General features: G+C 48.0%; 2 protein-coding genes across 2 annotated transcripts in view; one reads left to right on the forward strand and one right to left on the reverse strand.

Moving 5' to 3' along the window:
• Window positions 1-24,660, forward strand: part of LOC142885707 (polypeptide N-acetylgalactosaminyltransferase 10-like) — a 44,490-nt gene extending 19,830 nt beyond the window's left edge. Inside the window, exons 2-12 of the mRNA XM_076022436.1 lie at window positions 2,115-2,217; window positions 2,664-2,802; window positions 3,555-3,721; window positions 12,728-12,913; window positions 13,123-13,306; window positions 16,045-16,162; window positions 18,486-18,593; window positions 19,580-19,801; window positions 19,903-20,019; window positions 21,871-22,020; window positions 22,880-24,660. Coding sequence (XP_075878551.1) covers window positions 2,115-2,217; window positions 2,664-2,802; window positions 3,555-3,721; window positions 12,728-12,913; window positions 13,123-13,306; window positions 16,045-16,162; window positions 18,486-18,593; window positions 19,580-19,801; window positions 19,903-20,019; window positions 21,871-22,020; window positions 22,880-23,044 — 1,659 coding nt within the window. The 3' untranslated portion in view covers window positions 23,045-24,660. The remainder of the gene's footprint in view (window positions 1-2,114; window positions 2,218-2,663; window positions 2,803-3,554; window positions 3,722-12,727; window positions 12,914-13,122; window positions 13,307-16,044; window positions 16,163-18,485; window positions 18,594-19,579; window positions 19,802-19,902; window positions 20,020-21,870; window positions 22,021-22,879) is intronic.
• A 494-nt stretch (window positions 24,661-25,154) lies between these two features.
• The window catches only part of LOC142885716 (uncharacterized), a 229,733-nt gene continuing 227,894 nt past the window's right edge, over window positions 25,155-26,993 (reverse strand). The window contains exon 12 of the mRNA XM_076022448.1: window positions 25,155-25,644. Within this exon, the coding sequence (XP_075878563.1) occupies window positions 25,340-25,644 (305 nt within the window). The 3' untranslated portion in view covers window positions 25,155-25,339. The remainder of the gene's footprint in view (window positions 25,645-26,993) is intronic.

The following is a 26,993-nucleotide window of genomic DNA, read 5'->3' on the forward strand; positions in this document are numbered from 1 at the left end:
GCAGGTGACTGCTCACCTGGGCCGCCAGGAGGGGGCGTCGACCTCACAGCCGGGGCTGTTGTCGTTGGCGTCGTTGTTGCTGTTGGGGCTGTGTGGCAGTGATGAAAACAGCATTTTGTGAAGCCGCACTGTGAGAAGCAGTCTGACACTCCAGATGGAGTGTTGACAGGGTGTTTTTTGTTTTTATTTATTTTTTTATTTTTTTCAATTTCCACGGCGTCCAATAGAAACGGTGGCTTCGAACTAGTCTCCCGATGATTAAATTCTGAATGTGAAGACGGACAGATGTCCACTGCCAACACACTCTCGCACGCACGCATGCACGCTGAAAGGCAGGAAGTGCTTTTTCTGGGGACTTTCTTCTTCTGCGGCAGTCACGTGACGCGGCTGAGTGGTTCTCCTCACGTGAAGCAGCCGGCAGCTGCTTAGTGGCGTTTGCATCCTGCTCTTAATTCCTTCCTTCAGCCATAAAATGTCTCAAATTAGTGCAAGTCGAGTGGCTATTAACCGCGTGTGTGTGTGTGTGTGTGTGTGTGTGTGTGTGTGTGTGTGTGTGTGTGTGTGTGTGTGTGTGTGTGTGTATGTGTGAATATATATATATATATAAACAAAACCTCTCCTCCTTCCATTTCGCGGCGCACATGTGATCTCCTCCGCCATCTGTTCCTCAAGACGATGCCGTCACCCCTCCATCTCCTCCCCACCCCCACCGACTCTCCCGACGGGCTAAAAACTGAACACGAGTCGGGGAAAGTTTTTCCTTCCTCCTCGTCTTGTGTGTGTGTTTTTTTTTTTCTTCAAGGTCTCGTCAGGCGGTGAGGGAGGAGCCCCGGGGGGGGCATCGCAGCGACGTGCACGGCTGTTTTAACGGGGGGAGAAAATGAAGACAATCCTTTTTTTTGTTGTTGTTTTTCTCACATGAAGTCTTGCTGCCCGTCACGACCTGTCCTGGTCTTGGTGTGTCTGACTGATTCCTTTCTCCGTCCTGCACCCTGAAACGAAATAATTAGCCCGGTGTTCACAGACACCTGCGTAAAAGCAATGCTTTGTGGCACCATGTTTGCAAAGGCCGGGGTCAGAAGGCGGAGCCAACATCTGGCTGTGGGTGTGGTCACTAAACAGGGAGGGCACGTATCATTGCCCTTTGTGACATCACAATCGCACCTCATCGCAGCTTTAAAGAAAAGTCTAGACAAAATCCTGTATTTGTAGTTTTTCAGTTTGTATTCATCTGTGGTACAGCGCCTATACTGCCACCTAGTGGCAAAGCCCGGCCCAGTTCATCAGCGCCAGCCGACCGTGGCTTCCCACCAAGTCCTGGTCCTGCTGCTGGGTCACTCCGCTCCACCTTCGTCCGAGCCAGCGGCCCAATTAAAGACTTCACAGCATTTTGTACAGTCAGCGCTGCCATTCGTGTCCACAGCGCTGCGCTAATCGCTTCGTCCCATCAAGCTAATTATTTCTCCGCTGCGCTGCCAAACCTGCGTTCAGCCGACTCGCTGGGAGCCGCCGCGCCGGGCAGAATCCGCCGCAGCCTTTGGAATTCTGGCCGCTGAGTATGAAACGAGCGAGCGAGCCCGAGAGTCTGACGCTGTGGACAGATCTCTTCATTCTGAGTCCGACAGATAGAAAAACATCCTCACTCTGATGTGTGGAAACTTGCTCTAAGGTGTAAACAGGTGAATCTATCAGCAGAGCTGCAGCAAAGAGTTTCATCAGACCATCAGATCAAAGGGAATCTTCCCTGTTTTTAGGTAGAAGCCTATTAGTGGTCTCAACCCTTTCATTCCGTGTGGAAGGTCCAGCTACTGAAACAGGTTTGGCTGGAGGCAGCAAACAGAGAGCTAAATGTGCAGTTTTCTGGACATATGGAGTCTTAACACTGGCTGACTATGAATAAAAATGGATACAAATACACTTTTTTTTATAATTGTCATCATATCAGAGTTAAAAACTGATCTAAAGGGACTGATTCAGTTTGCCTGCAGCCTCCGTCACTCTGCAGGCAGAGAGAAATGTTCTGGCCCAAGGAATTAAATCGAGGACGTGCGCGTGAGCGGGCGGAGTGGGCGGAGTCCCGGTGCTGACGCGTCTTCCTGTCTGTGTGCCTGCAGGGGATGAACCGGCCAGGGAAGGACTCCCAGGTGGGACGGGACGGCGTGCGGAGGAAGGACTGGCACGACTACGAGGCCATCAGGAGGGACCAGTCTCGCTCCGGTAGGTCCGCGGACCCTCCACCCTGCAGCTCAGGACTCATCCTTGAAAACTACCTCACTACGTTTTTTTCTTTATTCGGTTCATTATGTAAATCCGTACATTTTCCGCCTGTTGTCGTCTGTTGCGGCGGTCGGTGGAGGAGGCGTCAGGTTTTTTTTTAGCTCAAATGGCGGCAGATGGCTGCAAAACCTCGACTGTTTCGCCAATAAGCCATCGGCTACTTCCTGCAAATTGTCGTTTCTTTTCCTTTTTTTTTTTTTATCAAATCACATTCAATAGTTTTTCCTCTGTTCAGTTTGATATTTTAAATGATGCTTTTAAGGCTGTTGAGCTCCAGAGACGGTGTGTTACCTTTAACTTGAAACACTCTGGTGTTTAAGTTCAAAATAAATTTGCCGTATTTCCTCGGTGGTGGGCAGCAGTAAATCAATGTGTGTTTGCTGCAGGTAACGGGGAGCAGGGGAAGCCCTTCCCCATGACCGACGCCGACCGGGTGGACCAGGCCTACCGGGAGAACGGCTTCAACATCTATGTCAGCGACCGGATATCCCTCAACCGCTCCGTGCCGGACATCCGCCACGCAAAGTGAGTCCAGGCCACAGGATACTTTAGGAAAACTAGATTAGGGAGCAAAAAGATGACCGCCCATTCATTTTTTTTATTTTTTTTTATTTCATTTCATTTGCACAATATACAAAATATACAAATTCACAACAACAACTACAATAACATAATAGCAATTATTATTTACAATAATAATAATAATAATAATAATGATGATGAAAACGGCCTCCTCCACCAACGGCCAACTTTGGCCGTTGGTGGAGGAGGCGGAGATCACCGGCGATCGGACAAGTCCGTCGGTCTCCTTTTAACAGTAATTGGCTTTTTGGAACGGGAGAGATTTTCTCAGACGGCTTCTGCTGGATGTTCAACAGAGTTCAAACCAGCTGCCGCGGAAGATGGTTGGTATTATTGCTAACTATGATAAAAAAAAAAAAGGGGGGGGGGTGCAGCTCTGTGGGGGGTGGAGGATGTGTGTGTGTGTGGGGGGGGGGGTGAAGAGGAGCTGCTCTCTGTTAGTGCGGCGACAGGAAACCTCTTAATTAAATCTTGTTGAGGAGCGAGACGACGTCGCTTAAATTTCATCACGGCAAATTTAACACTCGCCCGAAGTCAGACTGAGTTTGGTGATTATGCAGCAGGAGCAGCGGCACGAAGAGAGGAAAAGGAAGAAGGAAGAACTCCACTTTGCCTCCGTTCATGCATTTATTTATTTACCTGAGTGTGTGTGTGTGTGTGTGTGTGTGTGTGTGTGTGTGTGTGTGTGTGGGCAGCTGCCGGCAGAAGCTGTACGCGGAGAAGCTGCCCAACACCAGCATCATCATCCCGTTCCACAACGAGGGCTGGTCGTCGCTGCTCCGCACCGTCCACAGCATCCTCAACCGCTCGCCGCCGCAGCTCATCGCCGAGATCATCCTGGTGGACGACTTCAGCGACAAAGGTAAGCCGGCCGTCAGCGTGGTGACCCCCCCAGTGTGACCCCTAAGCCACAGCTGAGCTGTTTCTTTCAGTTTGATTGTTTGTTTCAGTCGGCCTGATGTGCCGCTTTAATGCAGCTTCTAGGCAATAACCGTCGAGACAAGGGGGGGGGGGGTTCTGATTTGAGGAGGCGGGGCTGAGAGTTCATGTCTGTTCCCCTCACTTTTTTCCCCGCGCTGTTAAATAATGCCCGACGAGTCGACATGGAGAGATGGAGGGAGGAACAGACGAAGGGATGCACAGGTGGAGAGATGCATTTCTGCAGGTTTCATTCCGAGGTGCTGTAGTCGGCTGCAGTGGCACACACTCATGTACTCGCGTTTTGCGTGAGTGCTGCGTATTACACATGGGGTGAAAAAAACAGAGTGAGAAAAGAGTGATAAGAATTAATAAGAGGAGCTTCTCACTGCCCAGGAAACAGAGGAACATGGAGGTCTGTGACCACGGAAAAGAGCTGCAGCACATCTAATAGCTTCCAGTATTCACATCTAATGTTCCATTAATCTTTGCACTTAGATATGCAAAGATTCTCCTTCTTTTTTTCACTTGACTAATTATATTTTAACTTTTTAATTCAATTTGAAAGCCTTTTTTTTTTTTCGCCTAATAGCACTCCATCGCTGAGCTCCCAATGTATAATTGAACCCGCCTGTCGACCTCCCTTCAAGGTCATATATATTTCAGCCGTCTTTATTTTTCACCCCAGAATGCGGCCGAGGAGCCTGCCATGATCGCCCCAGAAAGCAGCATGTTTAGCCCTCTGTTTACAGCCCACTGCTAAAACTGATGCTTTGCTAGACCCTCCACACGCTTGCAAGGGGGCGGAGAAACCAGGGGCGGAGTCAACCCCCTTCTCTGGGCATGTGGTTGATACTCGATAGAGGTGTCGGTGCCCTTTGTGACATCACAGAAAAGCGCTGATTTCCTAAACTGTATATTCACAGGTTACCGTGAGAAAACACAGGGGGAAGGTTCATTTTGCATCCTTTGATTCCTTCCTGAGGAAACTCAGACCTGCACCGTCACGTCCCATAATGCACCTCACCGACTCCGCCTGCGTGACCCGACAGCGGTTGTTGTTTCGGCGAATAAACAATTGATGAGTTGCTGCTTTTTGGGCCGTGCCGTTTCACTTTCCGAGGCGCTAATTAGCTCCTCGCCCTTCTGTTGTGTAATTAGATCCGAACGTCTCAGCAGCAGCTTCTTCTCACCTTTTTTTTATCATTTATTTATTCATTAAAAATAACTCATAACTACAGCCCAGTCTGGTGTTGGACTGGCGGTGAACCTGATGACTCACTCTGAGTGACTTGTGACTCAGAAACCGCCATCACTTTGGAGACAGCAGGGTATTGTGGGCAGGATGTTCTGGGAATTCTATTCTTGACAGGTTTTTTCCCTCTGTACTCCAGCCATTTCTTCCCCTTTAAAACTTTCCTCTTGGATGGTTTTCTGTTATTCTTCTTCCGTGTCGTCACTTTTTCTTCAACGCTTTGTTTTTTTTTTTTATTTGTTTGTTTGCGGTGCAAGATGCCGATGAAAATGGCGGAAAGAAAAACAAAAGAAAAAACAAATAAATCAGTCAAACAAATTCTCAGCACGCCAATGTGTTTGTTTTTTTTTTATCGATTCGGCTGAGTAAACAACAGGAAAAATCAAATGCATGTGTGTGCAGCTGAGTGACTAATGATGAGTTGGACGATGCCTGTATGCTGGCTTCTTTGCTTCTTTGCATTGTCGGAGTTTAGCACGCCTGCAACTGAGCATCAATGCTATTTTTTTCATGCTCATGCTAATGTCTGATTACTGCCCCCCTCGGTCTACGAATGGTCTCCTGCAGCTAATGCCCACCTTAAAAATGTAATTATGTATTTATTATTATCTCTTTATTAGTATCTTATCAGAGATCAGCCATGACCCACCTGCACTTGCTTCTGATTGCCCACTGCTCCTTAGCGTTACCGCTAATCTTAATCCAAACCGTATCCCAATCAGAAGTGGATCTGAGGATCTCCGTTGCCGAGCTTTTTCTCCGCCGAAGCGATGAGATGAGAATGTGAATTTTCCTCCCAGTCCCTGATGTTTTTTTTTTTTTTTTTTTTTTTTTATGTTTCGTTGGCTCCGTATCTCATCTCGCCTGGTGCCTGGTTGTGGTCACACGCAGTTTGGGCCCAGATGTATCCATCATGATTAACGGTGGTGTGTGACGGGAACCAGACCTCTGCGACTGTGATGGAAACCTGTCACTGGGTCACGATTGATGGTCCAATTATTCAGTCAGCCACCAGTGTCTGATGGGATCAAATAGATTTTTTGGGGGAAAGGGCAAAAAAAAAATGTGCTGGAGAGATGAAATTCATATCGCTGGAGTAGGAGGGAAGAGCCCAGACCTCAGACATTTCCCTCTGAGTGGCTCCTTTAAAATTCTCCGAGCCAGTTTGCCAGTTTGCGGCTAACAAACGATGCCGGCATGGTGGCTTTTTAACGGCGGCTCTCGTCTGTCGGCGGGAAGAAAATGGGAGCCGGAGTCCAGAGTGGCAGCAGGTTGATGGATAGTCAGCGGCGATAAAAAGCTGTCACACGGAGAGAAATGGTGCAATCGGGACGCGTGAAACCACATCCAGACGAGGGAGGAGTGGAGTTTTTATTTATTTTTTTTATTTTATTTTCCCCGGCTCGGCAACAAATTTGTTGTCTGGAGACTGAAAGCGATGGTGTCACTTCCTGGCAAACGGCCCTTTTCGCCAAATTAACTCCGCTCCCACGTGGCGCTCTACGACTCCCGGCGGAAGAGAGGAAGACGACGCACGAAGCAGCCCCGACGCTCGGTATGTTGTTGGCAAGCAGGTGAAAAGAGTGAGCCGTCGGCCAAACGTCTGTCACCACGGCAGAAAAAAACAAGTCCGCTAACGTTCCCAGGGGGGTGGGGGGGGGGACTTGTTTATATTTATGACCTGTCGCATCGGAAAACAAAGAAACGCAGGTTTGTCCTGCACTATAAAGTACTGCTGCTGCAACTACAACCCTGAAAACGCCGTCTGCTGGAGGTTGGCAGATTTCAGGATTTGGATTGGCCGGATTTTAGGGGTGAAATCTGAGAGATCCAGCAGTTCTTGAATTTTCTTTAGGGGGGGAAAAAAAAAGTTGTCCTGTAGCTTGCAGTCGGGCTAAAGTGTCTGGCAGGCTGCCAGCGGGGTAAAAATTACTTGTGAAGTGTGTGTGTGTGTGTGTGTGTGTGTGTGTGTGTGTGTGTGTGTGTGTGTGTGTGTGTGTGTGTGTGTGTGTGTGTGTGTGTGTGTCCCGCTGCAGGTGCTGGTGGTGTTGCACGTGAACACGGCAGTCGGCTGTGTTTAACCTGACAGCATTTATCACCCTGAAGGTAAAACGGTGAACAAGGGAAAGGTCGTGAGGTGAAGTCAAACAAACACGCCAGCTGAGAGGATGAAGAGCGGGAGGAGGATGGAGGAGGAGGAGGAGGGACGGGGGCGGGGGAGGGAGGAGGGCAGAGGGAGGGAGGCGGGAGGTCGGCTCACTCTTCATTAGACTGTAATTGAATTTCCGAGGCGTGCAGGAAGGATGCTCGCCGCCGCCTCTGTCGCCGCTCGGACCCGGTTGGGAACACTAGTGGCCAGATCTGGTACTGCAGTGAAAAGGCAATGAAGTCACTGGTTTGATTTTTGAAAAAATGGTTTCAGGGATGCTGAGGCAATAGTGTTGATTTATTTGGGGGGGAAGGCTTTTAACATTTTTAGTGTAGTATCTTTAGTGTCGTACATTTGCCATCTGTTTTTCATCTGCAGGAGTGGAGGGGTCTATTTAAGACAACGTTATTATTGCTTAGATTGAAAGGCGGTCACCCATTTTCATGTTGATGTTGTCTAACCTGATGGAATTTGATAAGATGCGACCACATTAACAGAAGTCTACATTTACAGCACATTTCTGCAGCTAGAAAGAAAATGACGTGTGGCCTCGTGGTCGGGCTCTTCAGCCTTGTTTTTCTTTTTCTTTTTTTGGGGGGGGGGCTTTTCTCCTCGGCTAATTTTATTTCCTCCATTCAAGTCGTGTTTGGAGTGCCTCCTCCTTGCTGATTGAAGTGTACTGTGCAGATGAGAGGCTGACTTCATTAGCACATGCAAGTGTCGGCGCGCTGGCATTCAAGGCTGGCTGAGAGTGGCCGCACCACGCCGTTGAAAAGTTCCCTCACTAAACAGTCGGGTCTGACGTCACAGAAGTTATGATGCTACACCTTCCTCCTCCTCCTCCTCCTCCTCCTCCGCCTCCTCCTTCTGGCCGTTTGTTGGAAGCTGATTGATCAGGTTGCGCTGCGATTGGCTCCTGTTTTGCTGACGAGCGCAGCAGCAGCGGCAGCACCGCGGTTTGATTTGCCGGTGGGAGGGACGGCGTGCGATCGCGGCTCCACAGCGGCCATCAGGATATTTTTTCCAGGGGGAAGGGAATAAAATTAGCAGCTTGGCTCTTTGGTGCCGCGCCAACTCGTCTGGGCTGCAGTCCAGCACCTTGGACGGATTTGGATGCCGTGTTGGATCCACTGTAATTTGAGGTTAATTGAATTGAACCTCCTACCCTTCCAATAAAAAGAAAGAGAGAAAAAAAAAACAACCACCCAGAAAGACGAGACAATGGCTGCAGGAAGTGACGAGCTGAGTGAGTTGAGAGAAGCTAAACTACGGCTTAACCGCCGACTTTTCCTGCCTGTGTGGCCTTCCTTCCGCATCCTAATTAATGTGTGTGTCTGCGGAGGTGGATGTTACCGCGGCGCCCTGCAGCGGGAGCAGATGGCTGCTCGGAAAAAAAAATGGCCTCCGCAGGAAGGAGGCTGCGGCGGGCGGCGCCCTCATCGTGTCCCCGGAACTTTACATTCTAATAATGACTAATGTGTTTGCAGGCGTCGGCCGCCTCTCATTACGGCTGATTTATTGCACCTTGCCAATTTTCTTTCAGCGCCGAACCAAGAAGGAGCCCAAATTCCAATTTATTCAAATTAACCGCCCCGTAATTAGACGCCGTAACCTTTCGCCACTTGGCTGAACGCGCTCTCGTCGCCGCGCCATGCAAATGTCGGCCGTGTCATCTCGCCATTAGCTGGGCGGCGGCGGGATTCTGCCACCGAGTTCTGGCCCGGCGAGCCAATCACGCAGACGGTTAATGGCTAATTTGATGTATGGCCGTATTTAGCGAGGTGAAGACCACCCGCCACCCGCCACCCCCCTCGACTCCGAGGATTGAAAAGACACGACGCCGACCGCCCGTGTCTGAACGTGTAACGACCAAATGGCTCGTCGGGCTTCTGCACCTCAGCGAGCGGCTAAACTGGTGAAACCAGGAATGAGAATCAGGAAGAAAAACCAAGAGGGCAGAGCCAAACATGACACGGTCGACGGTTTGAGGCGTTTGTTGGAGAAAAAAAATTTTAAAGAAAAATTGAAGGAGCCTCGGCTTTCATTTCTGCTCTGATGAGACCTGCGACAGCCTGTTACAGGCAATCCCATTACGATGTGCACCATCCAGGGCCAATTTATTAGTTTTCCTCCAGGCAATTTTCCCCCCACGCAATAATAAAATGGCACCGGGAGCCGGAGACGCCGCCCGTTTGTTTGGCTGCGGCTGTCACTTTATCACAATCAGCCGCTTGTGTTGGAGGAGCGTCAGTAAACACCGTCAAGCCCGGAACGTGTTTGGCTGCGGGCTCATTATTAAAGTATGAAAATGACTCGTCAAGGGAGGTTTTTCTGTTTATTTAGCGACTGTTGTGAACACGAAATAAGGGAGAAGATAAGGGATGAAATAATGGACGCCTCGCCGCGTCACACTTTAATTTGATGCTGTTTCACGCCGATGAGAACTTGCTGCGGATGTTACGGACGTGTCGACGCGCGGCAACAGCAAGCGCCGTCCGACTCCGAGCTGACTGGTTTCCTGTTGCTGTCGGCTTAATTTCACCAGCAGGAGGAAACTTTGCTGCTGCTTTTTAGCCTCTTCCCTCCCAGAATTCCTTTGGGTCGTTTCCTTTTAATTGTTTGGTGAGATAGTCAGTTTGTCTTCCGACTCTTAGAACCGGGAACGGCGCATATTCAAAGGCCGTGACGAAAATCACAGGAATGTAACCGGGGTTAATTTAAATTGGAGCCCTTCGGGCAGGATTTAGGGATTACCCAGCAGAGGGCAGGGTGAGGGGCGTTGGTAGGCAGCGCCAGTCACACTGACGCTGAATAACATTTCCGTCAAACCTTCATTCATTCATTCATCTTCTATACCCGCTTATTCCTATTCAGGGTCACGGGGGTCTGCTGGAGCCTATCCCAGCTGTCTTAGGGCGAAGGCAGGGTGACACCCTGGACAAGTCGCCAGTTCATCGCAGGGCCTCCGTCAAACCTTTCCGTTATAAATATCTTTAACTGATAAAACATAAATAAAGACGGCCGTGTCCGACAAAATTAAATTACACTTCCATAAATTAACAGAATCTTTGGAACAGATGCACAGATCGTCTGTCAAGCAGTAAAAATGTCCCATGTTGTCATCACATTTTGAGATGATGATTTTTATCCCAGCCACCAGTGGAGCAGCTGCATGGATTTAATGATGCAAAACTCTCTCGATGTCCAGAAAACTGCATTGTTAGCCCTCCTACATGTTTGGAAGGAGGCAATTGTGAGGTATTTGTGCCCTTTGTGATGTCACAACTGAATATTTTAAGGCTCACTTAGTCTTCTGAGACGGACGCGGGCAGCAGAATGGCACCAGCGGGCGTATGGAGGCTGTTATTTATCCATCCACATTCACGTAGGTGTCGTAGAGCATGTCGATGACGTCCGCCGTCATCAGCAGCGTCCCTGCATCCCCGGAGAGGCGACTGCTGCCAAACGGCATCGGAGCAGGAGGATGAGGGGAGAAGACCCGAGGAGAGAAGGGATGGAGAGGAAGAGCGCTGAGATGAAGATGTCGTAACTGCTGCTGCTGCTGCTGCTGCTGCTGCTGCTCCGGCCGCCCCACTGCTGTTCACAATCCAATTAGTGCCTGGACTGGGCGGTGGTGGAGGAGGTGGGCAATGTGGGGGAGGAAGGGCTGCGCTCGGTGACAGTTGGACCATTTGTGACAAAAAAAAAAAAAAAGAAAACTGCTATCAATGTGGAACACTGACAGAGCCAATATATTATTTATGTCTCCCTGTATTCTGCATTTAATGGCCCCTTTTGTCAAACGTCTCTGGTGTGGAGCTTCAAAAGGCGGATGTGGAGCAGCGGCACAAGGAACAGAGAGGCAGCAAACGGCGAGATCCCCAACGGTTTGCCGCCGCCGCCGCCGCCGCCGCCACCACCGCCACCTTGCCACTTCCGCTCAGGCTGATTGACAGCAGAGGAGTGGAGGAGTCAAAGGACCCGCAGAGGCCACAGGATTCTAATGTGAACGTCGCGCTGCAGTTTTTGTTTTAATGACCCGGAGTCGTAGCGGAGTAAGTCGCTCGTACGACTTGACGTTACTCTTTGATCGGCCTCCGGGGGGCGTCGGAGTCGTTGGCCGAGCAGCTCGTCAATCAGCGCTTCCTGATTGCGTCTCCTGACGTTAATATGGACCTTTTAAAAGTTTCACTGCTGCTCGCAGTTTATTGAAGCCGTCCATCCGAGGGAAGGGTCAAAGGTCACGCTGTAGCTACGGCTTGCCATAGAGACGGCTCATTAACGGACACTCTCCCCCCGACACGGTCAGACAGATGGACGTCCTGATGATTGGCGGAGAGATCGATGCCACTGTGGCGGCGATAATTAGCTCCGCCTCCGGCCGGCGGCAACTGCTGGATGTGACGGAACTTTCCGCCGTGGAGACGCGCTGTCAGAAGACAGATGGAACATTTTTATTTATCTGTTTTTATTTTTTTATTTCTTTTATTTATTTATTTAATGTTTTTATTGACCTGTCAGAAGTGACTCTGCGTTTGGAGCAGAATGATTTACAGGCTCCATTTAGGAGGGAATTGATTCCTGTCAGCGGCGGCTCTGAGGAGAGAATGGAGAAAAATGTCTGTACTCACCTCTGGGTTTGATTGATTCACGTCCCCTTTATGTTTTGCTGCTTTTCTGGCCCTCTCGGCTGCATCGGCTCCGCCTCTTGCTGTGTCAGAGCGCCAGTGTGATGGAGAGAGTAATGCAGGTCGACCTCTAGTGCGTCACTGCCTTTTGGTTTTGTTTTTATAATCAAACTTGTGCGTTGCGTGTGTGGATCTCCAGTTCGAAAACCAGGAGCTCCGTCTTGAAAAGCACCTGGCCGAAACACGTTGAGCAGGTTGGGATTTCCAAACGAATTCATGGTTTCCTGATGTGAATGGTCTAATTTCACTGTGGCAGAAGGTTCATCCAATCCCCCTCCAAGCCTTCCTGAAACTGCCCCCTCTCTACCTCCAGGTGCTTTTTTTCCATATTTTTCCCGAGATAAAAAACCTCCCGTGAATTCCATCTGGTGTGTCAGCTCATGTTTTATAGCAAACACTTCAATATTTGATTGGCTCTGTGACGGGCAAGCGAACAGCTGACAGGATCCTGCAGGCTCCCACATCCCACCCTGTCTCTGTCAGACCGTCGCTTCCATCTCGGAGAAGATGCTCAGGGGTGGCTGCGGGTGCGACGAGCCAGGACGAGCGTCGCTCGCAGATGGATGTTTTTCCTCGCGGTTCACGTCGCACGGAGGCGCCGTAAAGTGTAAAAACAAATCTGCGGGTGCACGGGAAAGAAAACAGGAGTCGGTGCGCGCTGATCCCGGACTGCTGGCGAGGCCCGGAGGGAAACGTGTCAGCGTGCAGCATGTGGAAGCAGATGTCTGTCTTCCTTAATGCCTTCATTCCTCAGTCTCAGCGTCCTGTTGCAAGGCAGAACACGTTTTTTTTTTTTAACAAACCCACAGTCACCTGATGTTCATCTCACGGCTGCACCTCTCCTCTGTCTCTCTGCAGAGCACCTGAAGGTGGCGCTGGAGGAGTACATGACCCGCCTGCCCAAGGTCCGCATCCTGAGGACCAAGAAGAGGGAGGGGCTGATCAGGACCCGCCTCCTGGGAGCCGGCGCCGCCAGGGGCGAGGTCATCACCTTCCTGGACTCCCACTGCGAGGCCAACGTCAACTGGCTGCCGCCGCTGCTGGGTGAGTCCCAGCGCTGCCGTCTCAGCTCCTCCCCCTCCTCCTCCGTCGTGTTTAATAAGTAATATTTCACGTCTCAAAAGTTTCACGCAGTGTTGCGCAGTTGCAGCTAAATGTGCAAAAAATAAAATAAAGTCATTTTGAAAAGGAAATGAATTCCTCTCTCTCCTCCCTCCTTCCTTCCCTCCATCTCTCCCTCCCCCTCCTCTCAGACCGGATCGCCCAGAACAGGAAGGCCATCGTGTGCCCCATGATCGACGTCATCGACCACGACAACTTTGGCTACGAGACGCAGGCGGGCGACGCCATGCGAGGAGCCTTCGACTGGGAGATGTACTACAAGAGGATCCCCATCCCTCCGGAGCTGCAGAAGGACGATACCAGTGAGCCTTTCCAGTGAGTCAGTGTGCGTGTGTGTGTGTGTGTGTGTGTGTGTGTGTGTGTGTGTGTGTGTGTGTGTGTGCGCGTGTGCATGTGCGATCATGTGACACCAGCTCCCCTGGCGATGCGGCTGCAGAGCAAACACGACTGTTTGGCCCTCACACAGATAACCTTTAAGTAATGAGACACTAAATAAACCGCGGCTGCAGACACGACGGCTATTTGTTGAAGCCAAATCACCGTGCGCGTGTGTGTGTGTGTGTGTGTGTGTGTGTGTGTGTGTGTGTGTGTGTGTGTGTGTGTGTGTGTGTGTGTGTGTGTGTGTGTGTGTGTGTGTGTGTGTGTGTGAGGGAGGGAGAGAGAGATCGAGTGAGGCCTGGAGGACGAGTCGGCATCTCTTCTCTCTGTTCCGGTGCCAGAAAAGAAAAAAAAAAAAAAACCTGCCGCTTCAGAGGAATTACAGTAGGAATCATCAGAGACCAGAAGAAGAAGAAGAAGAAGAAGGAGAAGAAACGAGTGGCGGAACAATCAGAATCAATCCTCATTTCAGGAATTAGCCGCCGCCTCCCGCCCAGCACAGTGACCTTCCTCGGCTGCAAATCCAATTTGACTCGCAAAGATTTTCATTTTCATCTTGATTGACATTGCAGCAGCGGAGAAGGAGGCGCCGCCGCGAGGGGACGGCAGAATCCATCACCGAGCTGTGTGTGTGTGTGTGTGTGTGTGTGTGTGTGTGTGTGTGTGTGTGTGTGTGTGCGCGTGCGTGCGCGTGTACCCTCTCCTGCCACTGTCACTGTCTGTTTCATCAATGTCGTCCGCCCTCTCTCTCTCTCGCTCTCTCTCTCTCTCTCTCTCACTCTCTCACTCCCTCGCTCTCTCACACATCAGCTGCGTTCCAGATCACAGGCGTCGGTCGGTGCAGTGCATGTATGTGCATGTGTGTCGTGCACGAGACAGCCAGCAGGGTCGTGTCGTCCCACCAGGTCCCACCACCACCACCACCAATCAGCGCTCGGGGGTGGGGCACTGCGAGCCGACAGCCAACAAGTGTTTTGTTTTTTTCCTCTAGAAGTGACAGATATCAGCAGTCCGGGCCGTGCACGCACGTTATTCCCTCTGCGTTACTTTCCTCCTCGTGCACGCACGTCTGTTGCACCACTCATTACCAGCGCAGGCAGGTGTGCAGGTCAAAGCAGGAAGCTGGAAATGTCACCAGCACAGGCGACCCTCATCTGATGGGTCCATCCAGGGCTAAGCCCCTCCCCCTCCTCCTGTCTTTCCAGACAGGAAGTTGTGTTTGAGTAGCAAAGTTGAAGTGTTTTCCATACCGTTGACTCCCTCGCCCACCCCACCCCCACCCCCTGTCTGCCATCTCCTTGAAAGGAATGAAAGACCGTTCCTTTCTCACTCTCCCCTATCTCTTCTTCTTTTCCTCTACTTTCTTCCCTCTGACCTTTTTCCGCTCCTCTCTCTCCCTCCCAGACTGTCCGTCGCTCTGCCTTTCTTCTCCTTCCTCTTTCCTTTCCTCTCCTCCTCCTCCTCTGTCTCTCTCTCTCCCTTCCTCCTCCGCTCAGGGTGCCACTGTGTCAGTCAGCGATGAGTTCAGGCCACGGCTCTCCGTCTCCTCAAGGTCAACAGAGAGAAATGGAGAAGAGCAACTTGAGCGTTTCTAATTAAATGTAAATTGCGAGTCGGAATATTCATGGGCCGTCGGGTTCCTTTTTCTTTTTTTTTAATCCTCCGATGGAGCGAGTCTTCCCAAAGAGGAGTCAGTAAATCTTGCTGGGCTGCTGGAACTGATGGCTGCCACACTGACACACAACTTCTTCTGCACAGCCGCTGCTGCTGCTGTAATTGTGCAGCGGCCTGCTGCCTGGTAGCCTGATGGCCGTCTGAACTGTGTTGATGTTGCCCAGCTGATCCCATCCCAAACATTTTTTTGACTTTACGACGCCGAGTGTTTGAGTCCCTCCGTCGGGGAAGTGAATCTTCCGGCGGTTGGAGTGTCGAGGTCGATGCGGGTCAATATTAATCCAGTGAAGCTGCGGCGCGGCTAGAGGTCTGGGCTCTCTGTGGGACTGACTGCCTTCCACAAACACTCTCGCACTCCCTGTAAGAGGGCAAGTGGAGCAAACAGGAAGTCGGCTGACATGTCACTTGTATATGTATATATGTATATATAACAGGAAGAACGAACGGCTGTGTAATCTGCACTACGGTGAAGACGAGTTGTAAGAGCCTGCGGGGCCGCCGGCGTGAAGTCGGCTTCCTGTGATTTGATCCTCGCTCACAGTGTTTGGCTGTCCTGGCGACCAAGTGGAGACTCCTCAGCTGCCGTGTGCTTGTGTTTGCTGCCTGCGGCGAAGCAGCAGTTAACAACCTCCAACGCATATATCAGCACACGCGAGACACACACACACACACACACACACACACACACACGCACGCTTCACTCCTCCGGTCGCCCTGCAGCCACTGTTATTTACCCCCCCCCAATGAGATTCTTAAGCAGTTGTGTGTGTTTTGTGTCTGTGTGCTTGTGTGTTTTCTTTGTGGCCCTGCACTGTCTGTAGTTTTTCCTCCTCTGAAGGAAAATAATATACACCGGGCAGAGTTACCCAATTAGAAACATGTCTTTTACATTTTTACTGCAACAAGTTTACTTGTTTGTTTGTTTGTTTGTTTGTTTTTTTATTCGTATTAGAATTGTTTGTCAGACGCACTCAGTCCGTTTCATCGATCTGGTGCTGCAGGTCTCCGGTGATGGCTGGCGGCCTGTTTGCTGTGGACAGGAAGTGGTTCTGGGAGCTGGGAGGCTACGACACGGGTCTGGAGATCTGGGGAGGGGAGCAGTACGAAATCTCCTTCAAGGTAAATAAATAAAGTTCAGGGAAGCAGCAAATGTTCCTGTCTCCACCTGGTCAGAGCGATGGGGTGATGTAAATAAAGCGCACCTCCTGAACGGTCAACATTGAGATGAATCCACCTGCTTATGGCAAATTGCTGGACAGGTCAAAAGACATTTTATTCTAAATTTGTCAGAGCTTTTTTTTTTTTCCATTTTTCCATGAACCATTCATAATTTCTATAGAATACAACTACAATTCAAAATTAAGTCGAGCAAAATAAATCAAGGTGAAAATAAACACAGCAGTAAATACATAAATTAAATGAAAGGAGAAAGAAACGACCAATTTGTCAGAACTCATTGTTTCGCAGTGCTCCAAATGATGTCGTCGGTGTGAGGAGGCGGTGCTTAAATCAGGAGCGTTTTCTTCCAATTTTTCGAAGACTGGAAGTCAGATGGACGCGCTGACCATGTTTATTTTTGTATTTTATTTTCCAAGACACGAGGCCTTTTCTGCTTTTGGTCAGAGATAAAGTGGTGAGAGAGTTATGACGGTACGGCGGGGTTGAGTCTTGGCGGCTCCGAGGCGAGAGGATTGGAGGCGGGCGATAACGCTTTGAGTTTAATCCCGCCACCGGCGGACTCGACCTCCTGATCCATCCTGCGGCACGGCGCCTCGGTTATTAACCTGCAGCGTTTGCTCGCTGGATGGAGACGGCTGGACGGGCTTCGCAGCTCAGACTTCCCCGCAGCAGCAATACAGACATCCAATCTGTGACTTTCCTCCCTTGGAAACGACGCCGCTGCCGAGTCGGCGGTGCAGCGAGCCGGACGAAGGGGGGTAATTGAAATGAAATAGCTGCCAGCTGATGTCCGAAGGTCTGGGAGCAGAACGTCAACGAGCCTCGGCGGGCTGCAGAAGCGTTGAGGTTTCATCGCAGAAGGACTGCAGTGTTTTTTAAGGTGTCAACGAAACCATTTCCAGTTGGTGGTGATATGCAACAATTTAGTTGCCCGTCATGCCAGGATATCTATCAGCCAATCAGCCAATCAGTTTTTTTTTTTTTTATAAAGCAATAAATCACATCCAGAGCGTCTCTAAGCGCTTCACTAAATCCCTCCACAGCCGCATGAAGCCACAGCAACAGGAAAAACTCCACAGTAGGAAGAAACCTGGTGTAGACACGCCTCCAGAGGGTGGAGCCAACTGCTCTGACCGGTTATGGGGAAAGAACATACAAAAAAGATTAGACAAAAGAGAGACAGAAGTGGCCAGAGTGATGCAGTGAGGTCATCCAAATATTTACAAAGCCCTCATTGTATAGAAATGGATCTAAATTTACATATAAAAAATAAGTTAAACATTGAAAGACGTGCACGCATATATATATATATATTCATATACACTACCAGTCAAAAGTTGGGATACACCTTTTCATGCAATTGTTTCTTCTACACTGCAAATGGATACTGAAGACATCAAATATATGAGCAAGATATTTGTAATCATGCAGCAAAGAAAATGAAAGGTGGCTAAGAATTTAAATATAAAACGTGTGTGAGTTGTTTTAGACTTTTGTTTCCGAGTTAATTCCATGTGTGTTCATATGTAGTTTTGATGCCTTCAGTGGGAAACTGCAATGTCAATAGTCATGAGAATGAAAGAAAAGACATTTAATTCATAGGGTGTGTCCAAACTTTTGCCTGGTAGTGTGTATACATATATATATATACATATGTATGTATATATATATATATATATATATATATATATATATATACATATATATATATATATGTATATATATATATATATATATATATATATATATATATATATATATATATATATATACATATATATATATATAATGTTATTGTATAAATAAACCTACAATTATTTTTCAATTTGAATAGACGTGTGTAAAGTGTATAATAGAGGACTGTCTTAGTTGCTACACATATAGATAACAGTGATTAAGTAGATTAAGGTCTGGTGATCAGATTCAAGGAGGACCTGCAAAAATCCAGGAATGGATGCAGGTTAAAGGTCAACGGCAGCAATACACAGTCTTCTTCTTGACTTGAACATGAAGCCATTTATCTTCATTAGAAGGCGTCGCCGCCGCCACCGCCACCCCGGGGACTGGACAGGTGGCGGCGCCTTCCGACAGTCGCAGCGGAACAAATCCAATTTTGCTCCTCCGTCATTAAGCAAAGTGTGACGGACGCGTCTCATCCTCCCTCCGGCCCCGCCTTGGAAACACGTTTTTATTTTTTCGGGAGACAGCGCCGCGCGTCACAGCGTGGGCTTCACACCTCTGACCTGCCGCGTGTCTCTGGCAGGTGTGGATGTGCGGCGGCCTCATGGAGGACATCCCCTGCTCCAGGGTGGGTCACATCTACAGGAAGTACGTCCCCTACAAGGTGCCCGGTGGGGTCAGCCTGGCCCGGGTGAGTCTCTCACCGTGCTACTGCAACAGAAACATGCACACAGTTCCGAACAAGGTTTCTTTTTTGGATGAGAATTTTCCCACCAATCCGTTTCCTCAAAAACTCAGTTTTATTCCGAGGCCTCGATACATTTTGTAGCACGAGTGTGGCATTCTGTTTGAAAATCAACAATAATGTAGCCTTTGTTGTGTTTCAAATGAAAGAGAATCCTTTATTCTGTATTTTAAATATTAAATCGACTGAGTTTGATCAGCACGTCTCAGCCTTCTGGTTTACAGAAAGAAAAAAACAGTGTTGAATGTTTAATCGAGAAAAATTCAAATTCTGATTTTCACATATTTGTTTCCATCTTAAAACAGACATACTATAAAACTATAAAAGTTTTTTTTTACTTAATTTGCTCCCAAAGAAAGCCAAACAGCAGCTGAGACTCTTCTCAGGTGTGTGTGTGTGTGTGTGTGTGTGTGTGTGTGTGTGTGTGTGTGTGTGTGTGTGTGTGTGTGTGTGTGTGTGTGTGTGGCCGTTGGTCGTCTCTCCCCACCAGCGCAGAAGGATCTTTTTCCGTCTGAATCCTCCATGTTTAGGATGTTTGTCTGAGCTGATGGAGGTCGTGGAAATCGCCGTCTGGTCGCATGGCATCTGCTGCAACCACTTTGATTTCTGACATATTTTCCGCAGTCAGAGAAGCAGGTGGTGGTTTCTGCTCCGTGCGGTCTCGCCTGCTTTTCCCCTGACGTTCTGCTCCAAGAGACGAGGCCCCTCCCTCCTCCTTCCTTCCTCCTCCCTCTCTGCCTCCCTCCCTTCCTCGCCCGCCCTGGCGACCGGCCGCTTTGATCACTGTGTCATGTCGGATCAGTCAGAGCGCCGATGAGACGAGGGCTTTCCGCTCTGTTTCGATAAAAGCCAGAAGGAGCCGCTGACGGACTAACCGGCCCTTCCCATCTTCGTTCACGTGTCTTCGCTGAACGTCTCCTCTCCGCTTGCAGAACCTGAAGCGCGTGGCCGAGGTGTGGATGGACGAGTACGCCGAGTACATCTACCAGCGGCGGCCCGAGTACCGCCACCTGTCGGCCGGGGACATGACGGCCCAGAAGGAGCTGAGGAACCAGCTCAACTGCAAGAGCTTCAAGTGGTTCATGAAGGAGGTGGCCTGGGATCTGCCCAAGCACTACCCGCCGGTGGAGCCCCCTGCTGCCGCCTGGGGGGAGGTAACGGCACTGCACCGCTGTCCGGCAAAGCCTCACTTTTAGCAGGAGGCTGTAAACAGAGGTCGCTCGAGTCACTTCCTGTCTTGCCGCTGTCTCCGCAGATCCGAAACGTCGGCAGCGGCCTGTGCATGGAGAACAAACACTTCCTGTCGGGGACCCCCATCCGGCTGGAGACCTGTGTGAAGGGGCGGGGCGAGGTGAGCTGGAACCACGGACAGGTAGGACGCTCCTCAAAAAGTGAAACACCCCACAACCCTCTGCGATCACGGCAGTTGACACTTAAAGAGAAGATATTTTTGCTATGGTTTCCCATTAATTTATGTATTCACGTTACTTTGGAGATATGTCATTTGTTCATTAGCACAAAAAGCAAGTCAATGTTGGTGCTCCATTTTTTTTATTTGTTCATGCCAAAGATTCCAATCAGTCAATTGTAGTGAATTCTTCAGGTGGATCCGAGAGGTGTAGATGTTGAAGGAGTCTCCGTTGACACCGACTGGGTTGTATAAAAACAGGTTTATTGCAAAGAAGTCAGAAATCAAACAGGCACCATGGAAGCCCGGGGAGGCCTCGTGGTCAGATGTGAACAACTCCAATGATCTAATGATAACATCACCTTTTATACCCCATAATACAAAGAAGCGGAAACGGATGTCGAGGAGGGGAGTATACATCTTATGGAAAGCTCCTCGCTACCCCGAAAGGGGCCTCAATGTTTCTTGGCACAGGAATTATAACAGTGGAAAATTACTGGAAATGTACTGGACTGGTCACGTCCGCACCAGACACCGTATAGGAACAATGACTCCTTATATGGAGAGATACAGCAAGATCATCCTTAGTTCAGATGAGTTCAGAGATGAGTTCAGATACTACACAATCAAAATAGATGTTCAACTGCCCCCAGTGGCTGGCTGCTGTATTGTTCAGAAACTCCGCCCCCACAGATTTAACTTGATGAGAGTTGATTCAAAATCAAAACTCAAAATTCTCAACAAATTCAATTCTTACCGAAGATGTTCTCATGATTTTAGATTTTTACTGTTTTCGTAAAAATGTTAGTGTGCAATATTTGGAGATTTTGTGAAGAAACACCGACATCAAGTGGTTACATTTGAGATTGCAGCGCTCTTTCGCTCACCCTTGCTTGCCAGTGAACTACGGTGGTCTGCACACACAAACCTGGATGCCTCTTCTACCTTCTTCTTGGTTGGCTTATTTGAGGATACGAGCGATCACCCTTGATATGAAACGTATTGTAAGGCAGCCGGATTGTCCACACCAGGCTTCCTTAGAAATATCGCAGTGCAAGATTGCAGCTAACTGGGAGCAAGAGCTTTGCAATATGTATATTCTTAAATATATAAGAACTATTCTGTTGGTAGGAAAACCAAATTTATATCAATGTACTGCGAGTATACACTTTTATTAATTTATTTATGGGTGTTATATTAAACTTTTATTAATATAAAAATTACAAATCAGGCCAAATTTTACACCCTGGACCTTTAACACATAATACGTTTAATCGCTAAAATCCTGAAGGGGAAACTTTATTCCGCTGAGGTTTCACTGAGTTCTCACAGGAAGTGTTTTGTTCTGCCCCGTCACTCTAGCACCGGATCTTTGTGTCAAGCTCATAATAAAAAAATAAAATAAATAAAAAAAAACTGGGATGGATCCAGTCAAGCTGTAACTGAAGCTTTAATTGCTCTATTCTGAATTTGCATCTTGGTGAAAAATCTGCAGGCAATGCAGGGACAAAGGAAAGTTGTGTCTCTTGTCTCTTGCTAATGAGAACAAAATGACAGTGTACGAAAAAAATAACCTGACTCACCGTTGTGATATCACATTGTGATTTAAACAGTGGGAAAAATTGCCTCGCAGCGGTGAAGTGATAGTGTGCAATTGTGCTTGAAAAACATCCTTGAAAGTTTTGTTGATTGCATACAAAGAAACAACAATGAGCCTTTTAAAAAAAACAAAAAAAAAACAATAAATTTAAAAAAAACACACCGATGATGTGGATGCAGAGGAAGTGACGCGATGAATGGCGTGATGTGCTGCAGGTGTTCACCTTCGGCTGGCGGGAGGACATCCGGGTGGGCGACCCGCTACACACCAAGAAGGTCTGCTTCGACGCCATCTCGCACAACAGCCCCGTCACGCTGTACGACTGCCACGGCATGAAGGGCAACCAGCTGTGGCGCTACAGGAAGGTACAGAAGGCCGGACAGCAAGTCGGCCCCACGCACCTCTTTGAAAGACCCTGAACTCTGAACTGACTAAGACTTAACTAAGACTCTTTTACGAGACTTTTTTCACAAAATCTTTCTCTGAAATTTCAATAACAAACATAAGTTGCGGACAATTAGTAAACATCAGAACACACAAACAACAATGTGACACCATCATAGTTGTGTCAGTAAAAAACAAAAAGACAAAACAAAACAAAGAGAAGAAAACTGGTGTAAGGCACACTAGACTCTTTTTTTTAAGAAGAAGAAGAAGAAACAGGAGAAGACCTTCATTGATCGCACAGTGGGAAAATTTCCATAATTACTGCAGCAAAATTGAATAAAAGATTGAGAATTATATTAATTAAAGAAATAAGACGATAAAAAATAAAATAAATAAAATATTTGTAGGTATAAACTTAAAACAAGATATTTAAATCTTATGGACAGTTGAATTTTCAGCCATCTACATACTGACAACTAAGACTTTATTGCATCTTTGAGAAAAATGTAAAGCTGTTAAGGGGATGGATTTTATTGAGTGCAAGTCTGCAAGGAATTGCAGCGTATGGTCACTTTTCTCATTAGGAATTAGGTCCAAAGTGTTCTTGGTTCAGATTAAATTCTACCAGAAATATTCAACAAAAAAAAAAACCTGGCAAGGCACAATCTCACTTTGTGTAAATGAAATTTGCCGATTAATAACGCGACGCCTCTCTGAAAGACTCGACCATGGATGGTGTCATTTTTGTTTCTTACTCAAAAGAAGTGTCCAAAGCTAAAGAGTGTGTATGACGTCACTTCCTGTCCCCACCCCCACCCCCTACCCCACCACAACCAGGACAAGAGCCTCTACCACCCCGTCAGCAACAGCTGCGTGGACAGCAGCGCCGCCGAGCGCCGCATCTTCATGAGCACCTGCGACCCGTCAGCGCCCAGTCAGCAGTGGCTGTTCGAGAGGACCAACGCCACCGTGCTGGAGCACTTCGAGCGGGGGAGGGGCTAACTGCTGGAGGGGGGAGCAGGCCTGGTCATCCACGCACACACACGCACAGACATACACTTGTGAAAAAGTGAAAAGAAAAGTGAAGCACTACACCGAATCCCGAAGCCCCCCCCCCACTGAGCTAAACTGGAGGCTGCGGCTCCTCGCCGAGGGTCCCCTGACCACCAATCAGCTGCCAGAAGCACGCAGGGAGGAGCTAGAGGGCAGGAGAGGGGATACAGAGGGTCACATGGTGAGCCTGAGCTCACACACACACACACACACCACACACACACACACACACACACACACACACACACACAAAAGAAAAAAAGAAAGGATGAGTGTGTGACTGTCAGGCCAGATGATTCACAGCGGGGCCACGTGATTGGTCGACGGCCCAGTTGACACATCACCTTGTCACGGAGCGTGCGTGTGTGTGTCTAGGTGGTGCAGGAGGGTCTATGCATAAAGCACTTGTGTCGCGATAAACTTGAATCTTGGATGAAATCTCAGTGCCTTGTCGGAAAAGGACGAGAGGAGTGTCTGTGCGCGCGTGCGTGCGTGCGTGTGGAGTTGTTTGACTTGCTTTGCAACTGATTTGATTTGTTGTGTGACTGCTGCGTGTGATGTGCAAGAACATCAGCTTATTATTTGTCCCACTATTTTTCCTGGGCCCTTGAAGTGGCCGATGGTTCTGACTCCGCCCTGCTGGCTGCAGGGACGAGAGACGCTGTTGTCCCGTCGGTTCCTTTCTGGTTCAACCCAAAGTACTTTTAACAGGAATGCTGTCGTCGTCGTCGTCGTCCTTCTTGTCGGTGTTTATCTTGTGTTTTTGTCGTGTTTTGTTGTCCCCCCCTCCGCCGTTCAGCCGACAACTTTTGATTTTTATCATCTTGAATCCATCAATGTTTTTTGGGGCTTTGTTTGGTTTTCAGATGTCAGCTTTTATCTCTGCCAGTGTGAAATGTGTTTTGGTCGAGAAGCCGAAACTTCTGCGAACTGATAAGGATTTTTTTTTTTTTTTTTTTTTTTTTTTTCCCCAAGTCAAACTTTATTTTGGGGGATTTTCTGCTTTTCTTTTGTTGACTGAATGAAGAAGATGTACAATTGAACGTACTGATATTTTAACAATGACTGAAATTCTAGGTTATTTAGAAAAGAGATTTGAATTGTTTTGTTTTTTTCCTTCTACGTTTCTTGATTTATATTTTTTTCCTTTATCGGTTGTGACTCCAGTGGACTTCAGGGTTGCTCATGGTTTGCTCTCTATTTCGAGCTCCGCCGCTCCTTCTGACATCCCTCCTGCCCTCTCGGGGCTGAAACGGTCGTAAAGCTGTCGTGAGAAGAAAACGCCCCTGCGTGTTGTTGATTTGTTTTTTGTTTCTACGAGCAAACTGTTTTTCAAAGTGGCACCTGGTTGTGTATGTGTTGTTTTGCGGAGTGTGCATTTTGTATCGCGCGCACGCAAAAAAAACCCAGAAAAATTCCAAAAGAGAGATCCTGATATTTTTTACTACTGACATTATAAAGCTGTAAAAGTGTATTTAGATATTTAACAGACTGTGCAATTAAACTGGAACTGTATCATATTTTTTGCTGAAATTGTACAAATAATAAAAGGGAATCTATATTTGGATGGAAGTGTGTGTCGGGTCTGTGTGTGCTAAATTTAAAGATGCGTGACGTGCTTTAGGTTGGCCTTGTACAAAACTTAATAAGGTGTCGGCGGGCACGGTGGGGGGGGGGGGGGCTGGTGCTGGTTGGAAATAGCGCTAACGTCCAGGCATTTTTTTCGTTGACGGGGAGCGGGAGCGCGCTATTGCTGTCGCGCTACGCTAACGTGTCGACAAAGTTACATGGGGGGGGGTTTACACCTGACTGGGGGTGTCTGTCGGTTTTGCCATCCATCCCTTCATCATCTGTCCGTCCATCCATCCATCCGTCCATCCATCCATCCATCCGTCCGCCCGTCCATGCATCATCGCCCAACCAGCAGCCAAACAGTCATTGAATCAAAAGCCAGTCAGAAGAGTCTGAACTCATTTTAAAGATCATGTTTGATTTGACACACAGCCAAAGATGCTGCAGTTGGACTTCTACCCACAACACAACACTGGTTTGCCTTGAGAGCCATTAACTTTGGATCTTCAAAACTCAAACCGCCAACTTGTCCACTGGCTCGTGGCGTTTGTGATGTTGCTAAACAGACCCGGTCCACTTCCGATACTGGAGTCTTGACGCTGGTCATCTGTGTTTAGATGTTTCTTCACTCGCAGTCAAATTTGCCTCAGTCTGAGTTTTGTTTTTGGTTTCTCAGGGACGGGACGGGAAGGGTCTGGTTGTTAATGGAAGTGGTTGATGGCGAAGGATTTCAAGTTGGAGGCCCTCGTTATTCACCCAGCTGTGGGTAAAATCCACAACCTCAAACTGTGGCCAAATTGGCCTGAAATCACTGGTAGAAAACACAACTGGAGGAGTCCAGTATCCATCAGCAAAATTACTTTCAGACATTTCCTCCTCTTGGATGTGTAAATTAGTGCCCGAGGAACTATTTCCTCCACTAGCTGGTGTGTTTGATGAGAAAATATTGTCCTCATTTCTCCGAACAGCGGGTTCATTTTGCCCCAAACTTTGTGTTGGGAGAACAAAAGAATCTTTGTTCCAATTTTACTGTCAGGCAGAATATTTTTTACAAGGAGGTCCACGGCCTTCAAAGTCAGCAGCTAAAGTTAGCACCCTGCTGTCACACAGAGGCAACCGTGGAACTCACAAACATCGGCCAGACAACAAAGGTCATTTTTATCATGTCCCGATCTTGGAGTTTTTCTCCGAGCCAAAACGAAAGTTGTACTCTGCTTAAAAAAAAAACAAAACTGCTGGCTCAATCTTCACAAGTCTTTTAGAACGTTTTCTCTTCCATACTTTCCCCCATGGCAGCGGCGCGAGATTTCTGAACACTCTTTATACGAACAGTTGTGTTGTTGTTACTCCAGAATAGTTTGCTGTCTGTCAGAGAAATTGCATAATGATCAACAGGTCAAAAAAAGTGGGAGAACTTCTAGATATCCACGCACCAGATGTTTTCAAATCTCCTGTTTGACGTCGGGACAGTGCATTTTATAATTTGTCAGCTTCACTATACTCACGACATGGCTGCTGTGTGGTCGCAGCAGAAAAAGAAGAGGCGGTTATGCAAATGAATCAAACTGCCTGGTGAGTAACACTGTTTAAAATGGTTTCATTTGTAAACTTGTATTCATAGTTATTGAGCGTGTGTCTGTTTTGATCCAAAGTATTGATGGACGCAGCCGGCGGCTGGTGCCAAAGGTGGGAAATAAAAAGAGGAGAGGAGTGGTCAAGAGTCAGAGACGCCCACTTGTAGCATCGATGCCCTCAAAAATGTTTTAAAGTAAGTACTTCATTTATGCTGGCACTTTTTTGTTTCACTTATTGCATAATAGCTTAGTTTATGGATGTAATTAATGATGTGGCCCTGATGGCCAAGACAAATGAATGTTTACTTCTCCCTTCACCAATAATACTGAAAGTACAAAACTTCTTTAGTCAAATTGTAATTGTAATGGCATGAAATACCATGAACTCATGCCGTAGTTTCTGTGAGTTCATGTATGAGTGACCTTCAAATGTATGCATTAGTTGCCATGAATTCTTAGTTCATAGTTGACATGAAATCTTTCCTGATTTTCTGACCACAATTTCCATGAATACATGCATGAGCCATTTGCTGATGCATTTCTGGTATTTATAATAAATCAAACTAAATTGGGCAAGCTATGATTCATTTAGTGCTACATTCCCTACTGACAGCATGCACTACTAGCAGCCCCAGCGCAACATGGCGGCCGCGTAGCTACGTCACTCAGCTGCAGTAGGCGTTTGAATTGAAAGTGAGTAAAAAATGGGGCTACATTGAGAAGTTGGCTGGGGTCATTTCTATACAAGTGCA

Source organism: Nelusetta ayraudi, unplaced genomic scaffold (genome assembly GCF_046127955.1).
Source record: "Nelusetta ayraudi isolate G7.1 ecotype Tasmania unplaced genomic scaffold, CSIRO-AGI_Nayr_v1 ptg000011l, whole genome shotgun sequence".
NCBI lineage: Eukaryota > Metazoa > Chordata > Actinopteri > Tetraodontiformes > Monacanthidae > Nelusetta > Nelusetta ayraudi.